This window comes from Musca autumnalis, unplaced genomic scaffold (assembly GCF_047663935.1).
Source record: "Musca autumnalis isolate F117 unplaced genomic scaffold, ASM4766393v1 scaffold_1, whole genome shotgun sequence".
NCBI lineage: Eukaryota > Metazoa > Arthropoda > Insecta > Diptera > Muscidae > Musca > Musca autumnalis.
In genome coordinates, this window is record NW_027411644.1 from 11,989,222 (window position 1) to 12,012,091 (window position 22,870).

At 34.7% G+C, this 22,870-nt stretch overlaps 1 protein-coding gene across 1 annotated transcript; it reads right to left on the bottom strand.

Annotated features, from left to right (window-relative positions):
* Positions 1–9,483: 9,483 nt before the first annotated feature.
* RpL13A (ribosomal protein L13A) lies at positions 9,484–11,445 on the bottom strand. Its single transcript, XM_073966422.1, has 3 exons — positions 11,364–11,445; positions 10,622–10,862; positions 9,484–9,970 (listed from the first exon to the last, which is right to left on the bottom strand). Exons 1-3 carry the CDS (start codon positions 11,382–11,384, stop codon positions 9,615–9,617), a joined length of 618 nt encoding a protein of 205 aa, XP_073822523.1. The 5' UTR covers positions 11,385–11,445; the 3' UTR covers positions 9,484–9,614.
* Positions 11,446–22,870: the final 11,425 nt, after the last annotated feature.

The following is a 22,870-nucleotide window of genomic DNA, read 5'->3' on the forward strand; positions in this document are numbered from 1 at the left end:
TCCAAAATTCAGAATTCTATCTCTTCCCATTTGCCTAATACAAATGGTACCATATTTGGTAACTTTTAGTACTTTTCGTACCCTTCCAGTTCGAATATCCAAAAACACAGTCTTAACTCACCCCTACACACCAACAACAACGCTTCTAGCTTCTGCCGTTTGGTCTGGGCGATGATCTGTCAGTCAGTCACTCACTTATCACTAAGCTCTTTTATATATGTATATAGATAGTCCTGAAACTATTTAGATATTACAAGTATAACAACATTTTGTTAAAATCGAAAATTTTTAGTTTAACTGAAGAAAAATGATCTAAATTGAAAATACGGAAAAACATACATCATTTTGATCGGGGTCAGGTCAAAGGGACTACTAAGGTAAAAATGTCAAACATTCCTTTAATTGCACTATACTGAAAATTGGAATCATTTGTGGGAAGATAAACTAAGATTGTGGACCGATGAAGTCCATCTTTGAGTTTGTTCTAGAATTTTCAAGTGTTGCCCAAAGGTTGAGTCTTCTTTGTTGTTAGTTGCTAATTAATGAATTCGTAGTACATATGTGTATTTTTCCGAGGTGTGACGATCATTACGCGGCATTTGCATTAGAGCTTTTTGCCGTGTTAACCTTCTTTATGAGTATTTATTTGACGTTTGCTCTATGGAATTGACATTTGAAACCCAGTGGGTTTATTAAATCCGTTTAAGGGCAAACGGGGTATTACATTGCCAATCACCAGGTTTAAACCCAACATTACAAGACAAAAAAAGTTCAGTTGCATGGTACAACAATACTTACAGTTAGACGACAAATGTATTGCAAAAACCAAAATTGTAGAAAATTTCGTTTGTGACAACAAATTAGATAAAAACTACACGGGTTTTTGAGAAAATCTCTTGCTATTGGTCCTCAAAACAATATTCCTTCAAAATATGCAAAGTTTATTTGCGATTTATAACAAAAATACAGACTAAAATAAGAATTACCTACTACTACGAGGTGACAATAAATGTATTGCAAAAATTACCAAATCTATGGATTCTTGGAGAATTACCAAAGCTGTGTTCCTTAATGTGTTGTCTATCCATTTGGACATTCATTTGGAGCTTTAATGAGCTCAGTTAACCCAAAATTAAGGCTCGGCATATTCCACTCTAAGAGTACTGGTTCCACAATTTTTAATAAATCTTGATCCTTCGTTAGAGGATTTTTTTCGAGTTTTTTTCTTAACATGGACCCAAAAATTTCATAAGGGTTGATATCAGGACTTTGGCCCGAGGTATTTCTTAGTTTAGTGTTGTTATATTACATCAGCAATTTACACAAATAAGATTAATATGTCATGATATGAATGGTGGTAGTTGAACTTGTTTGCGCTTTCTGGATATCTTTTACTGACTTTCAGAATAATGACTATTAAATGTTTCCTAATGAAGGGGATGTCATCTCAATCATTATTATATCAGTACACCCAATTTCGCATACCTTATTGCTTGGTAAAGAATATATTACCCAAAAATTCGGTATTCCAGCTTTCCCAGAAGCTGTCCATATTTGATGGGTTTTATTGGATTTTGAGCACATTTTGAGATTTACTATGATAGCAGATGGTAATATAATATCCATCCATTTAGTAACACACCTTTCCGTTAAGATGCTGAACCCGGTTTGTGTAAGTGTATTTTTACTATATTTCTTGCTTAAAAATTATGGTAATTGTTAAAATTTTAAGAAGAAAACTTAAAATTTTAAAGACACTGTTGTCCGCGTAGCTTAAATTTGAACACGTTCATAGTAGAAAGTCTTAAATCCCCGGCCGAAAACCGGCTACTTAAGAAAACTTACAATTTTAAAGAAACTTTTGTCCGCGTAGCCGAAATTTGCAACTGTAGCAGAAAGTCTTAAATGCCCGGACGAAGGCGGGCTATATCACAAAACGTACAATTTTAAAGAAACTTTTGCCCGCGTAGCCGAAATTTGCTCTAGAACTGTAACCGGTTTATATACAGCTAAGCTTTCTTTTGATACCCTTATCTGTTCAGAAAACCCGGTTATATATCCGGTTTTATACCCAGACTTTATTTATGACCGCCGGCAAAATTTTATGTTTTCGTAATCAGGGCACCGAGATCTATGTATGGTGAAAATTTCATAATGCTCCGACAATTATAGACAAACTAGGAATGTTCCTTTTGGTCTTTGCAATACATTTGTTGTCAATTAGGTACCAATTGTAATAAATATTTGGCATGAATTAATTTTACGAACACCTGGCAGAAAAATCTGAAATTTTTACCATGGGTATATCTTCTTGTCCTGATTACAAAAATATAAAGCTTTTCGGGAGGAAGTCCATACTTCCCGAGATATGGACCTCTGAAATTCCGAAAATTGCTTTGCCTACGTGGAAAAATTAACAATTTAAACTAAAATTTTGTTTCCGTGCCTGTCCATAGGAGAAAGTCTTAAATCACCGGCTACTTAGAAAAAATTTATAATTTGAAAAAAAAAATTAAGATTTTTCCGCCAGCTGTTTGTAAAATCAATTTGTTCCAAGGCATATCGGTAATTGTGTCATGATTTGTTCCAAATATTTTTGTATGTGTGTACTTTAAAGACTCACCAACGATGTGTCCATGATTTTTTCCTTATTAACGACAGGGAGACATCTTCTTGATGGAGCGGTCTTGAGAAATAGATTACTTTTACAGTTCTGTTTACACGCACATCACATTTTTCTTCATTGATCTTGTTTCGACTTGTCCGCCACATAAAGGACGCTGTGCACAAAACATATACATACAACATATTCACACCATGTAAATATAGGAAATTCTCAACAAAAAGCACTAATTAGTTTAACAATTTTCGTTTCGTCCACTGATTATCCAATTGTTTATTGAAATTTCTTAATTTTATAAACGAAATAGAAGTTTGTTCTCCTTTTCCGCAACTTTAAATTCAGCACTGTTTGTTTTTTCATTATGGAACGATTTTTATTCGATGTAGCACTTGTTGAGCAAACAGGAATAACGAACAAAGTCAGCTGTTTACCCGACAACGAATCCATAAAGGGTTACTTAGACAAGGTGTCGTGCAAAATTTGAGCTCTGTTCCTTTACGTTCAAGAATCTTCAAGTTTTTCCACTTTTTACTCGAAAAGCGTTCCTTTACTTTAGACACCATACAGTTCACATGGCAGGAGTTTTCAACTTTTACTATTTTTGCCATTTTCAGAAGTAAAGGAACAGACCATTATACGGCGTTTATATTATAGTTTTTTGCAGGGTTAACCTTCTTTATGAGGATTTATTTGAAGTATACACAATGGAAATGACATTTGAAACCCAGACCCACTGGGTTAACCCGGTTATATGTAAACGGCCTATTAGTTGTGTTCATTTACTTACCTGAGGTTACCATTTTTTCCATTTGTTGCCATTTTTAACCTGCAAACTGGAACCAATTTTTAAGAGAGAGAGCAGAAATGCCTTTCTCTTCTACCACAGGCTATCAGACAAATTTCTTCGGATAAAAAATGGGTGAACTGATTTTTCGACATTTTTTGACGATTATTTGACAATGAAGAAAAAAAAAATCACCAAAAACAGAAGAAAAAAGCAAATGAAGACAAAACTGAAATAAAAGAAAAAAGATTTTTTATGTTTCTTTTTGACATTGCTACCAGATCTACCATTTCTTCGTTCCTTTACTTTTCTGGTAAAACTGTTCATGAGATTGCAATTTTGACAGTTTTCTCTGTTACCATTAAAAAGTAAAGGAACAAAGCTTATATTGATCTGTTACTTTACTTTACGAAATCCACTCGATTTCAACTGCCAATTCCATTGCTTAAACGTCAAATGAAATCCAATTGATTTCAGATGAGTTTTCATTTGACGTATACGTAAAGGAATTGACTGTTGAAATCGAGTGGATTTCGTAAATGTAAACATAGTATCAATATCTGCAATGTAAAAACTGCGTTTATGAAGTCAGCCTATAACTTTTGTGTACAACTTGCTCTGATATTTTTTCTAAATTATTCAAATCAAAAACAAAAAAACGCTTCGCTACATCACCGTTAACTTGTTATCGACGATTATTTTCTATCGCTTTACGTAGTACAATTTTTAAATTTTGTCGCAGAGACGATTTCTTTGAAATCCCAGCAAAATGTTCGATGCCAAATCATGGGTGCAAGTGATCTGGCATGTCATCTTTTTAACATCTTCAACGATGAATTTTATATGAGCATTTTAAGGGGAGTATACTCCATCGGAATATGTTAACACGTGTCACTGGGGCCTCAAAGTTTCCATGGGCCCTTTATATAGTTAATATTAAAATCTGAACCGATTATCAAAATTGTTTGTTGGATTACTTGTTTAGCCACTACAAAGAACTGGTAAACTGTTTTCATCGATTGGACAATAAATGTGGTCTGTAGAGTGATTTTGTGAAAATGCAGCTTTGGTCCCATACAAAATCGCCTTTGGCCTCATACACATTTTAAAGAAATCGATCTACAGACCACATACAGTTAGGCAAGAAATGTATTGCAAAAGCCAAAATTGTAGAAAATTTCATATTAATTGTTCGTTTATGGCAACAAATTATGTAAAAACTATACGGTTTTTTGTGCAAATCTCTTGCTATAGGTCCTTACAACAATATTCCGTCAAAATATGCAAAGGTTATTTGCGGTTTATAACAAATACGGTCAAAAATAAGGATTAACTACTACTTGGGGGTGACAATAAAAGTATTGCAACAGGAAAATCAGCACTTAAAACTATAAAATTTTTGCAAATTTTTGCGGTCATTATGCATTTTTATGACTTTTGCGGCTAATAATAGACTAACAGTATTGAATGTAATAAAGTTCAGTGATAAAAAATGAGGTCATGGAGGGTCTTCAGACAGGTAAAAAACGTATGGGACCATATTAACAATAAACAATGACGAATCGGCCACAGGCAAGTATGCCAAGTATGAATATTTGACTCAATATGTATTGTAGGATAAAGGAACAATGCAAAACAGTCCGATTTCGGCTTTGAGAACATCGAAATACCTCTGGAAAGTATATGGAAAAAATTGACGCCAGTGTAGTATTTTGAAACGACCTACGACAGAGCACTATTTCGTCTCTCAATGGTATTGATATGATTTAATTTTTACTAATTGGATAGATATTATCCTCTGCTATCATAATAAATCCAAAAATTGCGCCAAATCCAATAAAACCCATCAGATATGGAAATTAAACCTCTACTGGAGAAGCTGGAATACCGAATATTCTTTACCATGAAAAATAGTATGCGAAATTGGGTTCACGGATATAATAATGATTAGAAAGACATCCCCACTGACATCATTAAGAAATATTTAATAGTCATTAGTCTGAAAGTCCGAAAAATCGATCCCGAAAGCTCAAACAAAGTCAACTACCACCATTCCAAAGACCAGGTCATGACATGTTAATCTTATTTGTGTAAATTGCCGATGTAATATAACAACACAAAACTCTTAAATACATCGGGCCAACATCCTGATATCAGCCCTCATAAAATGTTTGAGTCCAATTTAACAAAAAAACTCCAAAAACATCCTCCAACGAAGGATCAATATTTACTAAAAATTGGGGAACCAGTATCCCTAGAGTGGAACATACCGAGCCTTAATTTTTGGTTTAACTAAGCTCATTAATGCTCCCATGAATGTCCAAAGTGGATAGACAGCTCATTGAGGAACACACCTTTGGTTCTCGAAGAAACCATCGATTTGGTAATTTTTGCAATACTTTTATTGTCACCCCCAAATAGTAGTTAATTCTTATTTTTGACCGTATTTGTCATAAATCGCAAATAACCTTTGCATATTTTGACGGAATATTGTTGTGAGGACCTACAGCAAGAGATTTGCACAAAAAACCGTATAGTTGTTACATAATTTGTTGCCATAAACGAACAATTAATATCAATATTTTTACAATTTTGGCTTTTGTCCAATCGTTTTTGTCCTGAACACAATATATATTTTATCTGGGGGAAATACATACTTCCCGAGATAGGGTCCTTGAAATTAAAGTACAAGTGACGAGAGTTAATAGCTATCATGAGAAGGTATATGGGCCGATTCCGTACAGCGAGGCGAGTCGTGTCGCGTTGCCAGATGCAATTTTTAGATTCCGTACAGCAATATTCGCCTGACGCCGTCAAATTTTGTCGCCGTAATGTTCATTTTCCGGCGACAACAAATTAGCTGTCGCCGTTCATTTTTACTAACGAATAAAAACGAAAAATTGAATCGTAAGTAACATTTTTATTTATTTTAAGTGAATTTACTTAATATTATATACGTTTTTGGTGTTTCAGTACTTATAATGGTGAAAATTACTACAAGACAGCAACTTGAAATGCTGGTTCAAAAAATGGAAGCCCACCCAAACGTAGCTCGTGGAGTCAGACTTTTTGGGGAAACTAAAGCCACTTTTGATGAGGTGTGGAAGGATGTTGCGGAGCAATTAAATAGTTGTGGTCCACCAACCCGTACACCAGATGAATGGCACAGAGTGTGGACTCATTTTAAATCCAAACTAAAGAAAAAAATGTCTCAAAATAAGAAGAACATTACAGCTACAGGAGGTGGACCATCACAAGAAATATCTTTGTAGTCAATGGAGCAAGCGGTAGCAGACTTACTGCAAATTAATATGGTTTCAAATCCTGCAGGTGCAATGTACGGAATTGAAGAGACATGGGATGATAATAACAGTGAAATTGGACAATCTGCTGAAGTGGAAAATGAAAGACCTCAAAGTGAAGTAGAGATTGACAACGTATTCTCCACTCGCAGGAAACGAAATAAACCGCAAGACCAAAAGATCCACATTCTTAAGGATAAGAATGTTGATAACCAAACATACTCACAATACTGATGGCAGTTCTAAAGGATTCGATTTATCTCTTAAGTGTCGTCTGATGGATGCTACGTTAACTACATCTTCGTCGCTATCATCAAAAAATAGTTCCACCGAGCTTATCATTTTAGAAAACTATAACTTTTGTGTACAACTTGCTTTGATATTTTTTTCTGATTTAATGAAATCAAAACAAAAAACGCTCCACAACATCACCGATAACTTGTTATCGACGATTATTTTCTATCGCTGTACGTAGTGCATTTTTTAAATTTTGTCACAGAGACGATAGACGACGCGACATGACTCGCCTCGCTGTACGGAATCGGCCCAATAATTCCCTTAGATGGCAACCGATCGCCAACAACTTTGTCGTTTTGTTGATGCGGTTTCCGAAGACATACCGACACTATACTGCTATTTCAGAAATTGAGGCTGTCTTCCGTAACGTCAGTTGCTTTACAAATGACTAAGGGGTCGATCATCGATAATAATTATCGTTGAGTGGCGTTGCCAGTTGTCAAAATTTATCCATGTATGGCAACTCTCAACTGAAGTTGCGAATCTCGGTTAAAGAAGCGGCTGTTTTTCAGCAACCACCAATTTTCAGTTGCAGTGAACATTTTCGAAGAAACAAAAAGTAAAATAAAAGGAAAAATAAACATTTTGTTAACAATTATTGATTCTTAGCATCATTAATTAATTTTGTTTATCAATACGGTGAAAATAACGACAAAGCAGCAGTTCGAAATATTAATTGATAAACTGAGTGAAAATCCAAACTTAGCCCGAGGAGTTCGGGAGTTTTGGTGAAACCAAAGCCACAGCGGATGAAGCGTGGAGGTCCATTTCGGACAGTTTAAACAGCCATGAACCTCCATCACGAACACCTGAAGAGTGGCAGAGTCTGGATTCACTTTAAAGCAAAGTTGAAAAAGAAAATGCCTCAAAATAAAATAAACTTCGCCTTTGGAGCGGACAGCAGCAAATCTTTTGCAAATGAATTTGGTGACAAATACAGTAGGTTCAGTTTAAGTACAAATGACGAACATCCTCCATCTATATAGCCAACGACACCAGGGAATTTCGTTTTTGAATAAAAATGGCTTTTATTTTGCCTTTTTTCCTCCTCTGTCAACTTCGAAACGATCCAATTTTGGCACAATTTGTCCTCTATCAAGTGGACAACTTTCTTCAATAATCTCGACAATGTAGATTGAGCCATGCAATTGTTGAAATCATTGCCATGGGACTTTTGGCAACTTCCGTCCTCCAAGAATCCGCTGCGCACACTTTTAAAAGTGGGGGTATTGCTGTTGATCTGTAACTTACTTTGAAGTCATCCTTTAACGTTTCCACAACGTAAACTACGGCATCCTTTGGCAATCGAAAATACGCCTTAAACCTGAAATAATTTACTGATTATACAGATCTTTCCACATGATCATCAGTTTACAGTGCAGATGGCAATTCCAATGGATTCGACTTCTCCCTCAAATTTCTTCTAATAGATGCAATGTCCTGTACATTTTCTTCATCATCAAAAATAATTCCACCGAACTTATCATTTTTTGGGACAGCAAATAAAACTTGACGATCCGAAGATTCAATGGGCAGGTTATATTCCAATCTTGGGTTGTTTTCCAAATTTGCTCGAAAACTCAGCCAAAATATTAAAATATTGTCCAGAATACACAAAAGAGTTATCCAAAGCGCAATTATTTTTAAATTTTTTTTTTTTGGCGAATAGAGGTCACAAGTTTGAAAAAACACTGATCGATAACATGTTTATCGACCACCCAGTTGAGTTGACATTTATGGTACAACATTTCGTCTGTCGCGCAGACAACTGACAACGCAACTCAAGTTTAGTGGCAATACAAGATAGACCCATAAAAATGTGCCAAGTATTGCAATTAACAACACCAAAAATATGGAATTTCAACGAATGTAAAAAGCAAACATGTATCATTTTTATTTCTGATACATTTATTTGCTTTGTGCAACTGAAATATTTTGACGAAGTTTAAACAGCACAAAGCAAATGACGCCTGAATGTCCTCAAGTCAAACACTATCTGTTTCGGGGGTCGATTATGGATAGAAACTCAACTGTAGTTGCGTTGCCAGAAGAGAAATACATGCGATTAAAATGAGCAAAAAGACGGAAATTTTTGTCAAATTCAATCAATATCTATATTTTGAACCTTCAGCTATTAATTTAATCGTAAAGATGTATAGATTTTAATGCGGAAATAGAAAATTCTATCACTAAATTTGCTGTGGGCAACGCAACTAGAGTTGGGTTGCTATCCATAATCGACCCCTCGGTTAAAAATACAATGTGGCAGGTTCCCTTGTTTTGCATTCCTTCTTATTCCTGAAAGGACTTTCAATTCCAACCAAGTGAAACATTTTTCCGAGTCATTGTCTACAGACGTAAGACATGACATTCCATTTTTTTTATAATGGCTTACAAATGAGTCCATGTTTAGTTTGTACTTTTTCTATCCAGTATAGATTTGACTAAATAATTGAAATTGAAACACACTCTCAAAATTACTGTTTTAACTTATTTTTTTATTAAAAACATTTCAGGCCGTCCTATTCTTTTTTTCATCATAAGTTTTTTTCTTAAATAAAAAAACTGCTTCTCACAACTATGCTATTATATGTGTTAGATACGAAAATTAACATTCGTAACCATAGGACTTGATGATTTTGTTGAAGGGTTCGGCTTGCTTGGCAATGTTTTCGCGAGCCTTGACTGTCAACTTCTTCATGAGTCTGTTGTGCTTCAAAGTGACTTGCAACTTGGCCTTGCGTTTGCGTTCCAAGCTCTTGACGACATCTTGGTGATGCCAGCCGACTTCGCTGGACAAGCGACCCAATTGACAGTATTTGCGGTCAGAGCGCAAGGTCAAAATGCGCATAGCGAGGGGTACGCAGACACGACGACGCTTGTCATAGGGGGAAGGAATACCATCAAAGACACGGAGACGAGCCAAAGCAGCTTGACCGCGCTTGGTTTTGTGTGGGATCATACCTAAAAAAATACAAGAGAAAACCAAATTAAATACGATATTCAACGGGCTATAGAGATAACTTGTTGCATTTGTTGAATCAGTTAAGTAGTGTGTTTTCATTGTTTCAGTCAAATAATGTAGGTAAGAAAATTTGATGTTCATCACTTAGATATCCAATTGCATTATATTAAAATGAAGATGAAGACATACCTGTAAAGAAAAAAATTAAAAACATGTATAAATATTTTGTTCAAAAGAGTTAGGATATAAATAATGTTGTGAATTGTTGTCAGTTATAATGTTTGTTACATATTTTACTTCAAATAATGTAGGTAAGATAAAATTGATCATCACGAATAGCAATTGTTTATCGATAATGCTCCGTCCATTCTAAAAGGAAACAAACCAGCCTTATTCTGAACGTAAATTCCCGGTGGGTTTTCACACTCTCTCCTTCAAGTTGAAACGGCAGAGAGGCAAACTTCATGGAAAGTTTACTTTAAGAATAAGGGTGAAATTCAATTGTCCTTTGGAACAGTTTGGTGTTTAGAAATCAAGGTAATTTTATTACAATCACACCAATTAGCGGCATATTAACATTCGGAGTGTTACCATAAACAATGGCTTTCAGCATTGAATGTTTTGTTGATAATAATATTGGAGCAACTTACCTCTAACAGCCTTATAGAAGATTCTGGAAGGGGCACGGAAGTGGAATGGACCACGGGCAGGGTTGACATTGCAGCGTTTGCGCAAGTAAGCCAAGTACTTGATCTTGTTTCTGTAGAAATGACCAGAAAGGTTCAATTCTTCGCAACGGACAACAGCGACTTTGCCACCTTGCAACAGGTATTTGGCAACGACGGAAGCCAAGCGACCAACCAAGTGGCCACGACCATCAATAACAACGGCCTAAAATAAAATGAATATCATTACAAAAACGTCATAATAAATGAATGCACATTTCATTTAACAACGTGTGAGGTTATGTTAAATCGTAAACATCACATACAAACACACTCCCCACAAACAAACCAACTAACATTTTATTAGGCCACAAACAACTTTTTTTGAGATATCCACGGAACTACACTTTTCCAGCAATGTATGCATTTTTAATAAATATCCCCCCACACTTTCTGGAGCATTGCATTTTTTACTTTTCATCAGATTTTTTTATTGTTTTGTCCACTAAACCACACTTTTGACAGATGTTTTAGACGTCACTGAAACGAACGGGCACGTGTGAAGGCACTCACTTCATTATTTACACTTTTATGGGAGTTTTTCTTGCTGAATTTCTTTTTTTCTCGTTCTATTCCATTGTCTGTTAGTGAGGGCAGTGTTTGGTTGTAATTGTTTACAATTCCACGTTGAAAATTGGTGATTTTTATAAAAATTATCACCACTTACCCTATTCGTTAAACCAGTCATGTTTAAGAACCGCACGGAAAGAAATTCATCGGACGGAAACGGCCATCTTGAAAATTTGACAGTAGTAATTTGACATTTGTTGACGCATGAAGCGTAACGCATAACCTGATTTTCTTTCAGTATAGAATTGAAATGTAGGGGTCGTTGCTATAGTAAATTGAACGATTTATTTGAGACAAAATTATTTGCGGTGTATTATGCTATGTTTACATTTACGAAATCCACTCAATTTCATCTGTCAAATCCATAGGTTAAACGTCAAATGAAATCCAATGGATTTCAGATGAGATTTCATTTGACGTTTGAGCTATGGAATTGACAGATGAAATCGAGTGGATTTCGTAAATGTAAACTTAGCATTATTTTTGGTCTGTTCCTTTACTTTAGAAAATTGAAAAAATTTCATGAAATTAGGCGTTCTTACACTACAGCAATTTTATGATTTTAATCTACTATGGAAGTCGATATAGAGACGCATAATTTCATGCAATTTTTACAATAAAATCACTCTAGTGGACCGGGAGATATGAAATGTATGGTGTCTAATATCCCATTTAGATATGACTAGCCGGATTTAGCACATTATCAGGTTTTATTTGCTAAATCCAGCCAAAAGCTACCAGATTTACCATACAAAAATAAATCCTCCTATTGAGTGGATTTGTTGTAAATCTGACATAAATCCTCGTATACAACTCTGTTTTTTGCAACATTTTGCTAGAAAATACAAAAAGTTGCAAGCTGGCACAAGAAACAAGGTAGATGCATCGGTGAATTGCTACACTAAGAATAATTTAAAATGTACAAATTTGTAAACAAGGCGGAAAAATTAAATTTGTTTTGATGTACAAAGTTTATTTTAATCAACCAAGACTAAAATTTATCATGTCTAAACGATAAAATAATTCGTTTATTTATTTTAGATGGGCAAACTGCGATTAAAATAATTCTTTATTTGCTCTTTAGTTAGCATAAATTTGTAATTTGACGAATATTTTTTGAGACGAATGCAATTTACAAAAAATTATTTTGACGTTTCAAATTCGATCAGATGTGCTGATGCATCTACCTTGGTAATTGTGCTATGAACAAAAATCAGCTGACTGCCATTTAAATCCTCCAAAATGTATATCTAAATGCAATGAGATTTGTAGTGGATTTATTAAATCCAATCGAGGATTTATGGCTAGTCTAAATGAGCTATAAAGTGAAGGAACGCTTTTCGATAAACATTGGTAATGTCCAATTTACATTAGCAACTTTTTCGTCATTTGGAGCTCTTTCGTCATTTATTTGCTAAAACAGGCAACATTTTGCGTCATTTACCATACAAAAATAAATGACGATAGCTGCGTCATTTATTCTAAACAACGCACGAAAACACCATACTATTATAAGCAGCCCAGTTTTTTTTTTGACATAAACTACCAAAAAATGCAACTGTTTTATGATGTCTTTGTTTGTTTGTGTGTGTTGTAGAAAAACAAAAATACTCAAACGATGACAAAAGTGAAAATAAATGTTTAAAATCTTGCAAAAATTATGTTTTTTGTTTTTAGAATTAATTTAAGTTATTTGATACACATTTGTGTTGTGAAATTCCTATTTCTCTGAATAAATACATTGTGTGCGTGTGTTTGTGTTATTGTATAAGTGTGTATGTGCGATTGTGTGCGTAAGCAAATGACGCAAAAAAACAGGTGTAAATACACTTCATTTGATTCCAGGATTTCGTAAAACGAAATCATTTAATGTGCATATGTAAATTGGACTTAAAACTTGAAGATTCTTGCACGTAAAGGAACAGAGCTTTTATTAATTATTAGCAAATAAATGGTCTGTTCCTTTACTTTTGAAAATGGTAAAACCGGCAAAAGTAGTAAAAGTTGTAAACTGCTAAATTCAATTTACAAAAAATTCTTTTGACGTTTTAAATTCGATTCTGTAACTCATTTTTGCTTTTACCGACAAAAATCGGTAAAATGAAATCGCAAAATTATGACTAAAAACATAAAGAAAATTTGGCATCGCTGTTTGTGTCGGTAGAGCCTAGGTACAACTTTTTATTCATCGTTAACTTACCGAAAAATTTTGTTAATTGTCAAAATTATAAGCATTTTAATTTTACCGACAATTATCGATAACAGCAAAATAGAGTTACAGAATCCCACTACAGATGGACTGATGCATCTACATTGGTAATTGTGCTATGAACAAAAATCAGCTGACTACCGTTTAAATCCTACAAAATGTATATCTAAATGCAATGTGATTTGTACTGGATTTATTAAATAAAGTCGAGGATTTGTGGTTAGTCTAAATGAGCTATTACACTTGAACTTAAAACAGGAGTTTAGGTGTAAATCCACAACTAGGTTTAATAAATCCAGTACAAATCTCATTATACCTTTGGATGATTTAAATGGCTGTCAGCTGATTTTTGATTATAGCACAATTGCTAAGGTAGATGCATTAGCCCATTTGTAGTGCTATTCTCTTGGTATAATAAGCTTTGTTCCTTTACTTTTTTAATGGTAAGAGTGGTAAAAGAGAAAAGTGTCAACATTGTTCAAAATTGCTCTCTCATGAACATTTTTACCAGAAAAGTAAAGGAACGGAAAATGGTAGATCCGGCAGCAATGTGAGAAAAAAAACATAAAAAATCAATTTTCGTCTTTTATTTCACAGTTATTAATTTAGTATTGTCAGTGTTCGACTTTTTCTTCGGTTTTTCGTCCATTTTGTGAAATAATCGTCAAACAAAAGTCGAAAAATCAGTTCTGCCATTTTCTATCTGCAGAAATTTTGCTGGTAGCCTGTGGTAGAAGAGAAAGCCATTTTCGCTCTCTCTCCCCTCTCACTCTCTTAAAAATTGCTTCCAGTTTTGCCACTTTTCGGGGTTAAGGAACGCTTTGCAGGTTAAAAATGGTAACAAATGGTTAAAATGGTAAGTAAAGGAACACAGCTATAATGTATAAGGTTGGCCCATGGTACAATTACTTAGGTAGAAACATCGGCGAATTGCTACAACAAAGCAACTTTTTTTGTAATGTAAACTGTCAAAATTTTCGCCAAATGGTTTCTTGTTGTCTCTTTTTATCGCTTGTGTTTGTACAGTGAAGTGAACACTGCTATCTCTTATTTACCGAATCATATGGTTTTTTGTTTTGTTTTTTTTCATAGCGAATTCCTAGTTTTTTGACGTTTTAGATTCGATCAGCTGGGCTGAGGTATCTACCTAAGTAATTGTACCATGGGTTGGCCACAGCTAACAGCTGATTGCAATTTTTTTCTTGTCATGGCCTATTCTGTCAAAAGCAGGGTTGAAAATTTTACTGTTGTTGAAATTATGCAATTATAAAGGTAGATGCATCGGTGAGTTGTTCAACAAAAAACTTGTGATGCAACGCTATATCTCATGGCAGAATAAGAAGGTAATCTCATTTGAAAAAACCGTCCTTGAGCTGCCAAATACAACCATGCACTCGAAACAATATGAAAGTTCCCAGCAAAAAGTTTGCATCCACGGATGCAGTTAAAATACTAGAACAATTGCCGCTGGAGTACATCTTTTCCTATGAAATCACCTATGAATTTTACAAGAGAGCGCGCAGCTAGGATGTACTCCATTTTCGATCCAAATCACAGCCTTTGATGTAGTGTTTTGGATTGAATTTAAATGCAGTCTAAAGTATTATAAAATGCAAGCCATTGCAAATATCCCAAAATAAGTAAAATGCATTGCTTATTCGTGTAAAACAAGAATATTAACTTTATTACATTAACACAAATTATAAAAACTCTCCATTAAATTTGATCGTAACTAAGTTTACTTCCTCTACTCTGCTTTTTGACATCGAAATTGATATTGCTTCATCATGAAAATGGTTTTTCACTTTTCCTCCTACTTCAGTTCATATTTCGAAAAAACTCCAACTCCACTTCAAAAATAATTTGCGTCTCGTGAATTACAGCAATGTTCATAACTTTAGTTTGCATTTCTTTATTTTTTATAAAACAAATTCTTAGAATTTAGGGATCAACAAATTGGCTTGCTTGGCTATGGATCTTTAAGCGAGTGCTTCCATGGTATAAGTAAAGAGGTAGATTTAAATGAAAAAAATCTATAGAACCCTTGTTTTTCTTGAATTCCTAAAACTTCAAAATAAAAGCAACAATTGGGTTTGTTTACAATGCATTTTTTGAGCATTTTATAAAAACGCGAAAAATGAATGAAGAGTTAAGTTTTCTCCACATAATCGAGTTGTGAATATGATAAACTGATTGTTTCAATGCAAATCTCACCAATTTCTTCCATACAAATGGTCTAAAAACAATTTTAAAAATCATTGAATTCGATTGTTTTTAAAATTGTTTGGCATATTATTCAAACACCACACACACATACACACCGTTTGTTTATATTGTTTTGAAGTTTTAGGTATACTCAAATGAAAAAAAATTTAAATTGACATAAAGCTTTGGCTAACCTTTCTTATTAAACCATGAGTGCTTCCAAAATGTATCGAGCGCAGTGCATTTTCATAATTCCGTGTAGACTGCATCGAAAGATGTATTGAAATCATAACTCTGCATTGCACTACTTCCAAACTTTTTTGCTGGGATAGTGTAATATATACATTAATTATAACTAGTAAGCAAAATGACACTTATGGCCCCGGCACATACGGTCCGTTGTGCGTCGCGTCACGCTTTAAAAACAACAACCACATGAAAAAAGTGTAAGTGATGCCAAACTTGTTCTTGAAGTTTTCATGTGGTTGTTGTAACGCGACGCTCAACGGACCGTATGTGCCGCGGCCTTTAAGGGGTGAGTACATAAGCTGCCTTGCCTGCTTACCTTGCTTGCTTCTGATAAAAGAATAAAAAAGGGCAACCCAATTCGAAATTAGCTCGGCTTTCTTTATTCTTTTAATTTTATTATGCCAGAAATGAAGCAGGAAAGCAAGGCAATCAGGCAAGGCAGCTTATGTACGCAGGACTTTACTAAAAATGTAGCGAATAGTTATTAGTACAAAAGATCCATTGATAGAATAGAAAAAGTATAACATAGAATCAGTGTTGGCATGTGTATTAAATAAATATTGAAATACACTACAGTTCGATAAGTCGAAGGTCACACTAGAGTGTTTCATTGAAACAATTTCACGAAAACAAGGTTTCCTAGGTCGAGTTTCACAGTAGAGTGATATCATAAAGTTGCTGTAGTGGGGAACTCGATCTATAAATACCTAAAGCCTCCGGCACATACGGTCCGTTGAGCGTCGCGTTGCAACAACCACATGAAAACTTCAAGAACAAACTTGGCATCACTTCCACATTTTTCATGTGGTTGTTGTTTTCAACGCTCAACGCGTCACACACCGGATCATATGTGCCGGGGCCTTAAAAGTTTCAGTGAAAACACTCTAGTGTGACCTTCGACTAATGGTTATATCACACCCATGCATGGTACAATAAGAAAGGTAGATGCATCGGCGAATTGCTGCAACAAAGCAACTTTTTTTGTAATGTAAACTGTCAAAATTTTCGCCAAATGGTCTTTTGTTGTATCTTTTTATCGCTTGTGTTTGTCTATAAAGTGTAGACATGCTATCTCTTACTAACCGAATCATATGGTTTTTTGTTTTGATTTTTCATGGTGAATTCATAGTTCTTTGACGTTTTAGATTCTATCAGCTGGGCTGAGGCATCTACCTTTCTAATTGTACCATGATCACACCATATGAGCTTTGTTCCTTTACTTTTTTAATGGTAAGGGTGGTAAAAGAGAAAAATGTCAAAGTTGCTCAAAATTGCTCTCTCATGAACATTTTTATCACAAAAGTAAAGGAACGGAAAAATGGTATATCTGGCAGCAATGTCAAAAAGAAACATAAAAAAAAACAATTTTCGTCTTTTATTTCACAGTTTTTAGTTTAGGTTTCGACTTTTTCTTCTGTTTATCGTCTATTTGTGAAATAATCGTCAAACAAAAGTCGAAAAATCAGTTCTGCCATTTTTTACCTGCAGAAATTTTGCTGGTAGCCTGTGGTAGAAGAGAAAGTCATTTTCGCTCTCTCTCCACTCTCACTCTCTTAAAAATTGCTTCCAGTTTTGCCACTTTTTGGGCTTAAGGAACTCTTTGCAGGTTAAAAATGGTAACAAATGGGAAAAATGGTAACCTCAGGTAAGTAAAGGAACACAGCTATGCTTTTTCACATGCATGTTGCCACTTTGGGTATACTAATATAAGCTTTGCTCCTGTACTTTTTAATGGTAAAACTTGTAAAAGAGAGAAAAATTGTTTTCACACAAAAGTTTTTTCAAAAAGTTCGGAAACGCAAAAATTGAAAAAAACGTCAAAAAATGTCATGCAACACTGTTTTTGTACAAAAAATTCAACTCATTTCCCATTGTACGAAAAGTTGCAAGTGTTATCCCAAGTTATTTGTTTACATTAGGTGTGTTCGTTTACGTGATAATTTGTACAAATTTGCACAAATTGTTACGAGATGTTGTTCGTTTACACAATTATCCAGCAAAAGAGAGCGAATTGAGAGAGCACTTTTGACAGTTGTGTGACTGAGAACTTACAAATTCTTGCTGGGAAAATTTGTCCAGTAAGAATTCGTAAGTTCGATCAGCTGTTGAATAATCAGTTGATTTGAGTTGTTTTGTTGTAAACAAAAAGAAACAAGAGTTGTTAAAATACAAATTTACATTTGATTTTTTTGCCAATTGGAAAATTTATGGACGGAAAAAAGTAAGTAAAAATAAATAACTTAAGACTTTCGCTGAACTTTTATTTTAGGTGGCAAAACAAAGTGGAGTGACTGGAACATCTTTGAATATGTCCAACCCGTTGTCATTTGAAGATTCTGCAGGAACAGGTATTTGTTGCAAATTAATTTTGGAGCAAGTTGAGTTTAAGCATTAAGCTCGGAAAAAATTATAATTTTTTTATATAGCCGGCCTTTGGCCGGGGATTTAAGACTTTCTGCTATGGACAGGAGCCAATCTAGGGAACGGGAGCAACATTTTCTTTTAAATTAAAATTTTTCTCTAAGTAGCCGACATTTAACAAGGGAATTTTCGGAACTTCGGAGGTCCATATATCGAGAAGTATGGACTTCCGCAAAAAATGTTATATATATTTGTGATCAGGGTAACGAGACCTACCTGTGAAATAAATTTGGTCCCGATCCGAGCTTAATGAAAACATTCAACTTAAGCCTTAATTTTAATTGATTTGTATTGTTTACATTTGTGCTTAATGTATGTATTTATTTACCCTCAGCCCCCTGAGGCTACATCGAAATAACGGCTTTGGACCCCAAGTATTTTTGAAAGAACAGCTCTTGGAGCATTTATGTGTACCTCCACATAATCTTATAAGTCCAATTAAATAACTCTCGGAACATCTTGGGGTTATCTCCCACACAAAAATTGAAAGGTGCAAGAGGGATTGGATTTAATCGAGGCACCCAAGAGTCTTCAAACATTTTTGGCTTTGTTTAGAATAGAAGGTAGCACATCCGTCTTGCACACTGAATGTCCTGGTACGATTCTTGGAGCATTGATACTATGGAAATGTACCCCATTGAAATAATAGTTTGACCTCAAGTATGTTTAAATGAAATCCCTTTCGGACTTTTTGGAGTCGATTAAACCATACCCGCCAATCTGTCTGTCCGACTGGCTGGAGCGCAGGATAACTCTTGATTTGTTCCAAATTTGATGTAATTTTTTGTTCAAACTTAGACCAAGTTGAAACCAAGTTGAATCAAGTCCGGAACTTTGGAATAATAAAATTTCTTCCAAACGTACATCGAGTTCCAAGAGTGTTTTCATTGGAAACATCTGTCCTGTTTACAGTGATGTAATGTGTTTCGTGGACAAGTCCATGCTTTCTTAATCCAAACTTTCGCGCACCGTAATATTTGTTTCACACTTAAATCAGCTTGAAATTTTTATACCCTACACCACCTTGTGGTAAGAGGTATTATGTCTTTGTGCATTAGTTTGTAACATGCAAAAGGAAACGAGATAGACCCATAGTTCCTTTTAAGGATATACATAGAATCACTTTCTGAGTCGATTTACGCATGTCCGTCTGTCCATGTATTTTTCTAAACAAAGTACAGGTCGCATTTATTGTCCGATTCGCATGAAAATTGGGGAAGATAGTTTTTTGGCAAAAGGACGAACGCTATTTATTTTGGTAGAAATTGGTTCAGATTTGGATATAGCCCCCATCATGGTACAAATACACAGGTAGCCGCATCGGCAATTTTTGGCAACATAAGATGTCAAAATTTGACATTAATTCAATGCAATTGACACATTATGTTACCATCAGCTGGCATGATAATGCTACCTGTATTATTGTACCATGGCCCCCATATATATCTTCGCCCGATTTAAGGCATTTGGTGCACGAAACACGCTATATATGTCCTATTTCAATTAAATTTGGAATGTGCGACTGTATTTACTCCAGAAATAAGTGTGCCGAATTATATAGAAAACGGTTAAAATTTGGATATAGCAGTTTCCTTTTATTATTCATTTTTTTATTGTTCAATTCTTTTTATTATTTTTAAGCGCTCGAAATTACGATTTTATTTATTTGCGCCAATCTCTTTGTTTTTATTGATCAGCTGTTATCTTACAAATGTTTTGTAATGTGCTGTTCGTTTACTTTTTGTATTTTTTTCTCTTGTGAGAGTCAAATTGCTCTTTTTTTCTCAGTCACTTCTTGCTGAGTAAATGTTACGGGAAAAGTAAACGAACACACCTATTTTGTTTCTTTGTCAAACAAAATGAAATTTTAGAATATTGGATTAAAAATAAAAATTTGGATAAATTCGCAAAAAGGTAAGTAAATATTTATTTGAATAACAACATAAAATAACAATTCCATTTTTTTTCAGGGAAAGTCTACACGCGTAGCATAAAAGAAAAGCTCTGTTCCAGAACTAAAATTTTTACAATTTTTACCACTTTTACACATTTTGCGTTCCCGTACACAAAATTTATATGAAAATCGTTTACGACTTTTACAACTTTTACGACTTTTACCACTTTATAAAGTACGGGAACTGGCTAAAAGTTGTCAACAAACAGCGACTACAACAGAAATAATAAGGACAAACAATTTTTCCATAATTCTACAAAAACATTACATGCCTTACAGGACTGAACCAAAACAGGCCGAGCGACGTCATGATGGCTGTTGAGTATATAATCAAGCTGAGGATATAGTATAATTACGCTGTGTACGCAAGTCGTTTGTAGAATTTAGAAACAAGAAGCCCAAACCCAGTAGAGTGAAACAGGAAGATCCCAAAGGCTGGGTAATATCTCCGGAACTATTTAACCTCTACCTTTCTGAAATTCCACACCCTCTACAAGGCATAGAAATCGTAATGTATGCGAATGATTGTACAATCTTGGCTTCGGGTCCTATTGTGGATGACATATGTGATAGGTTAAAATTGTACATAGCTATGCAGTTCTTAAATCTGAGGAGTATGAAAATATCAGCCACGAAATCTGCTGTTCGCCATTTCGGTGACTGAAATAAATTCCACTGAACATATTGGTCAATGGTGTCCTGATTACGATCACTAACTACCCCAAAATATTGGCTGTAACGTTCGATATCATGTTTAAGCCCTTCGCGCAAGTTACAGCTACTTGCGATAGGATCAAAAGTAGGAACAAGGTGCTCAAGAAAGAAAAATTGTCGACCTCTTACAAAGCATCAGCATAACGCTGAGCATCCCTGTACCGATTTAATGGACAGGCTTCTTCCACCCAGTCACGTCAGGAAAGATCTTCTAAATCATGAGGTCCAAGGTGCAAACGGGAACTTCTATATCAACGAGCCTATCAGGCATGCTTGGAGAGCATTCATATCGATGCAGTCGCCCAGGCAGTATAGAGATACAGCGTGAATGCTATACTTCGGGACCATCCCGTATCCATCGCTGCAGAAGAACGCTAGCGATGCAGCTGCCTCAATTCGTATGGGACACGAATTGATGACACGATACCTAAAACATGCCCTGCATGTGGGTTGGGGCCACACGGCACGCTTCATTTGTTTAGCTGATTCTTTATGAACGCAACCTGTTCAGGTTGCAGAATTTTTGATCCTGGATACAGAGGGACAGAATCAGATAACTGGTTCTAGAGACTGAAAAATCGGAATATCAGGCATGTCACGGAAACTAATTCCGATCAAATGTGGAATTGATTCCGTATTTAGCTTCTTCAGAAAACGAATAACGAAGAATTTTTCGGATTGAAACCTCTTTTGATTTTTCAAGCGGAATTGTATTTTTATTTTTTTAATTTGTGACTTTTAAACACTTAGAAATAAATAATAAAAATGTTGTTTTATTAATTTATTAATTTTATTTATTATTAATTAATTTAATTGATTATTTGTTTTATTTATTATTAATTTACATTTAATTTTATATTTAAAGTAAATAATGATGTTTTCCGACTTCACCAAATCGATCGGAATCTGCAGAAGCTAAAACAAAATCGATCGAAATGAAATTACGGAATTGAAACGTTTCCGATCGGAATCTGTGACATGCCTGTCTGTATCTACAACTAACATTTGACAGATATAACTAATTTAAGTCGTGACGTACAAAAAATATTCAACTACATACCACAACATCGCTCTATGAGCGTCCTTATTACCCAAATACGTTGAATCCGAAATCCCATTTAAAACACAAAAACCGCGACTGAAACTTTATTAAATGTTTTCATTCTTAGAACAAACATTTTTCCTTTGCAATAAATTGTATATCATGTTTTGTTGGGCTTTTGTTTTCAAAATACAAAACACACATAAACATACATACAATAACATATCGAACGTTATGTCAAAGTTGAAAATGTTCAGCTTGCAAAATGTATACGCTCGACGTATTTCGGTAGTTCTCAAGATCTATTTAACAGGTCACGTAAGTAGCACAACAACAACTCATTTTCGGAGGAAAATTCTTCAATATGTAAAAATGTTTGTTTACGTTTTCATACAATTTATTCACAATAACAATAAATTTGACAGATTGGAACCAATCAGCTGGACGTTTTACGTCACCTTATTATTTCATCATGGGTAGTTCTCATAAGAATACATGTGTTCTACTTTTTCACCACACACGCCCTTGGAATACGGTCGTATTTAGTGAAATAAATAAATATTTGTTCAATGAGACTATATTTTTGCATTTTTTATTATTTATAGGAAAAGAGATAAATGTAAAAATGCTGCCTAATTCATTTGAAGTAGGTAGTACTTGGCCTTTAGACTTTTACATGAAACTGAACGTGAAAAAAAGCGGCGTAATTCATTGTAGCTCTGTTCCTTTACGTTCAAGAATCTTCAAGTTTTACAACTTTTTACTCTAAAAGCGTTCCTTTACTTCAGACACCATACAATTCATATAGAA

Excerpts from the sequence above, each read along its gene's own strand:
- RpL13A (XM_073966422.1), bottom strand. The coding sequence starts at position 11,384 with ATGACTGGTTTAACGAATAGG. Across the intron at positions 10,863-11,363 it reads TGACTGGTTTAACGAATAGG|GCCGTTGTTATTGATGGTCG; the intron begins GTAAGTGGTGAT and ends ATTTTATTTTAG. Across the intron at positions 9,971-10,621 it reads CTTCTATAAGGCTGTTAGAG|GTATGATCCCACACAAAACC; the intron begins GTAAGTTGCTCC and ends GTATTTTTTTAG.